Source organism: Dermacentor silvarum, chromosome 6, assembly GCF_013339745.2.
Source record: "Dermacentor silvarum isolate Dsil-2018 chromosome 6, BIME_Dsil_1.4, whole genome shotgun sequence".
In the NCBI taxonomy this organism is placed as follows: Eukaryota; Metazoa; Arthropoda; class Arachnida; order Ixodida; family Ixodidae; genus Dermacentor; species Dermacentor silvarum.
In genome coordinates, this window is record NC_051159.1 from 47737982 (window position 1) to 47744441 (window position 6460).

The 6460-nt window shown below is 50.6% G+C and overlaps 1 protein-coding gene across 1 annotated transcript; it reads right to left on the minus strand.

Annotated features, from left to right (window-relative positions):
• Positions 1–664: 664 nt before the first annotated feature.
• LOC119456645 (solute carrier family 22 member 7) lies at positions 665–6252 on the minus strand. The gene is made up of 2 exons (XM_037718472.1): positions 5072–6252; positions 665–1328 (listed from the first exon to the last, which is right to left on the minus strand). The coding sequence occupies exons 1-2, from the start codon at positions 6250–6252 to the stop codon at positions 665–667; spliced, it is 1845 nt and encodes a 614-aa protein (XP_037574400.1).
• Between the last annotated feature and the right edge of the window lie 208 nt (positions 6253–6460).

Consider the following 6460-nt stretch of genomic DNA (forward strand, 5'->3'; position numbering starts at 1 on the left):
CACTTATCGTCCAGGAAAGCCTAAATATAACGTGACACTGTTTACCATCTTGCCAAACGATTTTCTAAGGTATGTAAAAAAAGCAACGCAAATGAATGAACAATTATGATCAGACGCGCGATACATTTAAACTACGCATAAAATTCAAATCAGTTGATAAACTAAAATATAAAAAACAATTACGCCATTATTGCCGCCGCCAAGAAATGCTGCTGCAGAGCTAGAAAAACAGTCACGGCCACGTCCCTTTCCCTTCGCCATGCAATATTTCGACGTCTTGGTAAACGCAGCTGGTGATGGCAGGGTGCACGTGTGTGTCGCAAGTCTTCTTCATGCGTCCACGTTTCCATGGAAACGTCCCTTTTAGGCCAACGAAGTGTGGACTGCAGACGTCAGTTGACTCCTTACAGAATTCATGGATCGCGCTACACGGCCGCCAGTTTTCGAAATAAAAGAAAGTCCCCGGTGCATCGAAAGATGGTATTACGGAGGACGGAGAATCAAAAAAGTATGCTGATATCCCGGCCCCACCGCACACTTGATTTTCACGCTGACTGCACATACCAGGCTGGGCTTCGACGATCGTTTCATGAAGTTGGGCGACTAAATAAGGGGACGGGATAACTTGCCGCGTCGCACTTTCTAGCGCAACAGAGGAAAGACGTCAGTGCCCCCATCCGCCTGTCTCGACGGCCAGATTTCTGGAGAAAGTCGTCATCCGCAACTGGTCGGACTCGACGGACGCCTTGCTGGCCGCGCGCCGCTTCTTGCGGCGGTTTCTCTTCGGCTTGCGAGGCAGAGGCACTAGCGACTCCCGCATGTATTGGAGCGGCTCCTCTTCCTGCACGACCGTGATGGATGATCCCGAGCGTGATTGCAGAGACGTGGAGCAGTCTTCGATATCAGGAAGTCGTTCGAAAGCAGCGCACGTGAGCGCCATGAGCGAGGCGATGAGTGCTAGCACCAGGCTCTTGCCGCGGCCCGGAATGTACGGGGCGCACAGCTGCCCCAAAAGGGCGCCTAGACGGCCCCAGGCGAAGGCCACCGAGAAGCCGAAGCAGCGGCACGCGGTCGGGTACAGCGCCGCGGTGACGGCGAAGCTGGCCAGTAGGACGGCATTGCCGGCGAGGCGCGCCGTGGCCAGCAGCAGGCTCACGGTCACGTTGAAGCGCTGGTCGTCCTTGTACAGGGCTGAGAGCAGTGCGGTCGCGACGCTGAGGAGCATGCACGACAGCACCGCTATCCAGCGGGCGCCCAGACGCTGCATGCAGCGGTAGACGAGCACGAACGCCGGCCCCGCTGCTGCGGCGCTCAGCACGGTCGACCATCTGCGCATTAATGGTTTGTGGGGATGTCCTGTACTCGTAACAGGGGAGCCACTCGTCTGCTGCGGGCGGTATGCGCGACGTCGCGGGGCGCAGTTACTGGAATCGCGATGGCTAATTTTATCGAAAGAAAGCAATGTGTTACTCTGATGTTGGTATGGTGTCAGCAGTCGCGCCAATCTTTTCGAACCTACGACAGATTGTGGTCCGTCACTCTCCTGGCTGCTGTCGTCTGCTCTTTGCTACTCGTAGATAGCCCCTACCCAGCGTTTTTATTAGCGTGGCGCAATCGTGCAGTCTCAGAGGCGTACGTCGCCGACACAACCATGAAGCTAGCACAGTGTAATCGTAGCCTGGGCGCGTAGAACGTTTTCGCAAAGCGCAGTTTATTACGTCGCGCTAGCCAGCTCATTGCCTGAGAAGTTTAAGTGGAATTCCCACACGGACGTAAGCGAAATCATGGAGGTGGTGAAATGTATTTTTTGGCCCTAAAATTGCTGTGGAGAGACTCCGAAATGATGGTCGTGCCACGTTACTGTTCATGCAGAAAGCACCCGCCTACATCCTCAAAGCTCGCGAGACCGTCTGCTAATTAAAGACCCGACGCGTGAGAGAGCGCGTGTACACCGTCTACTAATCCTGCACGTCAAAAATCAAACGCTCGAACTTAGTAGCAGAAGGGATCAACATATATGTCAACAACAATCCGCGAATCTCCTATTGTATACCACCCCAGCTACCGGCATGAAATAGCCACATGTAATATATGATTCCTTGCACGTACGCGAGTTTCACTTAACTGAAAAGCAAAATTTACCTGCAATGAGCATGACAGATTTCATGAAATACAGTAAGAAAAGCAAGCATGGGCGCCTGATCACTGTGCTTCTTTCTTAAAAAAAAAAAACGCGAAGACTAAAGCTACTGCAATTAGACGGCTCGTTAAAACTTGCATGATGGCACACAAAGCACCGATGTAACAGAAGCGATAACTCAATGCACAGTGGTTGCCGTCTGGAGCACGCAAAGTACGCAGAAGCACACGGAATCTTTCACAACATGGCGTCAAACACCGCGCGGGCTGCCGTCGTCTGCTAGCTACTTGCGCTTGTCCGAGCAAACATCTGCTGACAGCTCCAACAGTCCGCGGGCAGTCCGGAACTTCCAGTCTGTGAAAAAACGAACGCGCTTCTGACAACCTTCGGACTAGTGGCTGCAAGCTTCAACGTGCGCCAAACGGCGCAAAGTCAAAGCCGACAATGCCTTCCAAAAGCTGACCATGTTGTCGCAGACTCGCGATGGCTCAGTTTGGACGTTCCCTAGCTTTCACTGCAGGATGTCAGCAAATGAACGACAGTGCGGCATTTGAATGGTCGTTTCATTTATAGGAGCTGATCGTATGTAACCCTGTTTTTGGAAAGCCTGCACACCGGTGGTGCTGCCTTCTCAGTCGATGTGATGCCCCTTCCTGTCCTGGTCTTACTTCCCTTCATTATGTCTCCCGTTAAACCGTAACAAGCATGGACCGACTAGCCCAGCAACAATAACGTTCCAAAGAATCGTTGGGTTGGTTGCCGTTGACGCCCTCGTCGTGATCAGCTCTGGTCCACATGCTCTGGGCTCTAGTTTACTCCCTGCCCATGGAGCAAGCAAAAAGGTCTACACTCGCAGACTACTTTTCATGGCAATGAAGAGAAAGCTTTAGAAGCCGGGCATTTAACAGCGCTTTTGATTCCGTGATGCAGATACCGTCGCTTGCTCGCGCGATGGTTTAGAATTTCACAAACATGGAACAGACATCCAGAAAAAGAAATAAAATTTGACATTCAGTTTCAATTTTTTTGTAGTTTTATGTTGCAAATAAGGTGGTGTCCTCATCCTAAGTTGACGCGAATGAAAATGTGCGGCTCTTGAAGAGAGCCGCACATTCTACACACGGCTACGCGTGCTTTGCCCACGGGCTTTCTCTTCATTGCTGCAGAAACTTGTGCGCTACTAGAGGAGGCAGTGTCACGTGACAACGCTCAAGCCTAAGAAAAAGAAAATACAGCAGACTTCGGCGATTCCTTTGTCATCGAATTATTTTGTGCTACAGCAGAGGTCTCCCGCGGTGAAGGCCCCTATTTTTTTTCGCTTGCCTACCTCTAATTATCCGATAATTGTGTTCGCCATTATTATTAGTGGATAGATATAATAATGGTTTATTTACTTTCAAAATCCTACTTTAAATGATCATTTTAATCAGAATGCATCTGTCCCTATAACAAACCACCCTTATCCCAATGGGACATTGTCCAGTTTCCCGTAGTAGGCGAACGCATATTTTGAAAAAAAAAGTAAATACTAATTAAAATATCCAAACGCCAACTATAATTGTGTGAGAGTGCAGAAATTATGTGGATTAGATAAATAAGTAGTCACTCTCGTTTTGGGGGTAACGCAACTTGCTTTCTGCATGACATTGAATACCACGTACAACATGCTATTATGTCACTACGTAAATGAACAGACTTTAGCTTTCTCACACTCCCCCTGTCTATGTAGGCTATATTTATTTATTTGAAATGTACAGCTTTTTCATGCATTTTATTCACAGCTGTTCTGGCCTATGGCTCGAGCTAACCCCACCCTCTTTTTATGTTGGAGGTGGTTCAACTTTTTATTATTTGAATATACTTACTTTAGATATTTTGGTGCATCATGTTTATTTTCCTTTATTTCTGGTGCACTCAATGTGAGGTGGAGTTGTGGGTTCGAGCACTTGTGTAAGAGAGTCACATTTTTGTTTCTATTGTTCAGTTGAATAACGTCTAAGCACATGTCTGCCCGGCGTGACTGCACAGTGGCATTTTCATATTTAGCCTTCATATTTGAAGTTTCCTTACACTTTTTGTAATTCACTTTGTGTGTCAATCAATATCAGGCCACAAGTTAGGAGGCAGTTGCTGTGTAAAGACTTGCTTTTCCAGCTTGATGATTCCTTTTCAGCCTACGACCGTGGGATTTGCTGCCGGGGTAAATTTGGGGCAGCAACTTGATTACGCCGCTGCCACAAATTTACACCAGTGCCGAAGTAGAATACACTTGGTTACTGCAGTGTTAGCTATGTTTGCCTGATTGAGCTCTGTGCCACCAGGTGGCTGCACCGTGCAGGCCATTCACGATTCCACCTCCGCTCATCCGGTAAAACGCCAAGTTTGCTTGCGTTTACGCGAGTGCTGGAGACGCTGCAACTCTCTATTGAGCACATCCTTTTCTCTTGCCCCGCAGCCCTACAATCCCCTCACTACCCTAACCCCCCACCTCCCCACTGGCGGGTGTGGTTGGCGTCGGCGGCCTTCGCCGACCAGCTGGCCATGGTCCTCCTGGCGGAGGAATACTTATAGGTCTTAGTCTGACTAAAGTCTTTTCTTTGTCTCTCTCTCTCTATTGCCATTTACGCCTCTTTTGTGCTTTTGTGCCACCGAAGCTGTTTTCACGAGCATGACAACAATTAATTGTAGGCAACGCCACCGCCATCTTGTAAAAAAAGCAATTTATATGCGATTGAGATAATGTTAATATTTTGCTCTAGAATATATTATTTTTCAATTCCTACTTTATATCACGTAGTTTATTTCGTTCCATATATTTCAGGCTTACGAGATGGAATTAATAAGGTTTCTTCCCAGCTCGGTTTCTCTACTCACAAGACAAACAATCTTAGTTTTAGGATGTTCCGCGACTTCGATGTCGTTCAAACATACCCGTGTGCAGTCAAGATGTTGTTGAGGTTGATCAGGTTGTACGAGAAGATCTCGGCTGTCCAAATGAAAGCCAAAACCATCGTGGTGGCGCGCCGCTGGGGAGACAGGATAGCATGCGGTTGGTCGGCCAAGGCGGCGCGCTGCTGCGCCATTTCGACGACGACGCGATTGAATGCTTCCAGAAACTCGGGCTGAGGCATGCCATTCGCTGCTGCCACTCGCATGGCGACGCTCTGCGCCTCGCGCGTCTTCCACGTGGCCAGGAGCCAGTTGTGCGACTCATCAAGTGTGCAGAAAGTCGGCAACATTAGCGCTGTTGGCATCATGAGTAGCAGCTGGACTCCCTTCCAGCTCAGACGCAGTTTGTCTGAGGCGAAGAACAGCGCCGGCACGACGGTAGCGGGCAATGCCACGTAAAGCGTCCAGTACAGGTAGCAGCGGTTGCGCGTCGACACCTCGTACAGCAGCACGAACAGTACGACCATGATGCTGCTCGTGGTGGCTGAGACGATGGTGCGCATGACGACGTAGAACTGGAAGGAGTCGCTGACGCTGTTCGTAATCCCGGCCAGCAGGAGCGCCATGAGCGACGTGTGCGCGACCGTTTTTCGGCCCACGCGGTCGGCCGCGGCGCCCATCAGCGGCAGCCAAATCATCGAGGCGACCGAGTACGCCAAGAGCGTCGCCTCAATGAGCCAGTGGCGGTCGCACACGAGCGAGAAATCACTCACGATGGTGTTGCCATAAGCGCCCAGGTCGAAGTCCCAGGCAGAGCAGCGCACGATCATCGCCAAAGAACCGGCTTCCGGTGGGTCGCGCATGGTGCAGCGGCTGAAGGAGCCGTCTTCCTCGCGGGGAATTGCCAGCTCCTTCCACTCGGCGACGCTCAAGTTGGCGAAACGCTCCGGCTGCTGGCACCAGTGGTCCATGACGCGCGCGGTGAGCCGGTAGCTCAGCACCTGACACAAGAAGGCGGACGCCGAGATGACGGCGCTTGCGAGCAGCAGAAACTGGACGCGACCTTCGCCCACGGGGATGAACCCCTCGAAAGGGTCACCGCAGGGCCACCTCAACGGGCCCGCTGCCTGGTTTTGCGCCGAGTCTTTATCAGCAGCTGCAAGGACTCCAGTGGTCCCGGCGATAGAGACGGATGACTTCTTCGAGGAGGTCGGTTCCTGCATGGCCGATGCACCGCTACTTTGTCTTCTTCTGAAGCAGTCCCGTGGCGCATTCACACGTTGTTGATGATGATGATCCACAGTACAAATGGCACATACCCACCGTGGGGGATCGGCCAAGAATTAGGCAGTTTGGAGAAAATGGATTTAAAAAATTAGAAAAATATAAACAGAAAGAAAAAAGAAAGATGAATTCTGCTTGGTGTTCTAA

Coding starts and splice junctions, on each gene's coding strand:
- LOC119456645 (XM_037718472.1), bottom strand. CDS start 6,252: ATGCAGGAACCGACCTCCTCGAAGAAGTCATCCGTCTCTATCGCCGGG. Junction 1,329..5,071: donor AACATCTTGACTGCACACGG/GTATGTTTGAAC, acceptor ATTAATGCGCAG/ATGGTCGACCGTGCTGAGCG.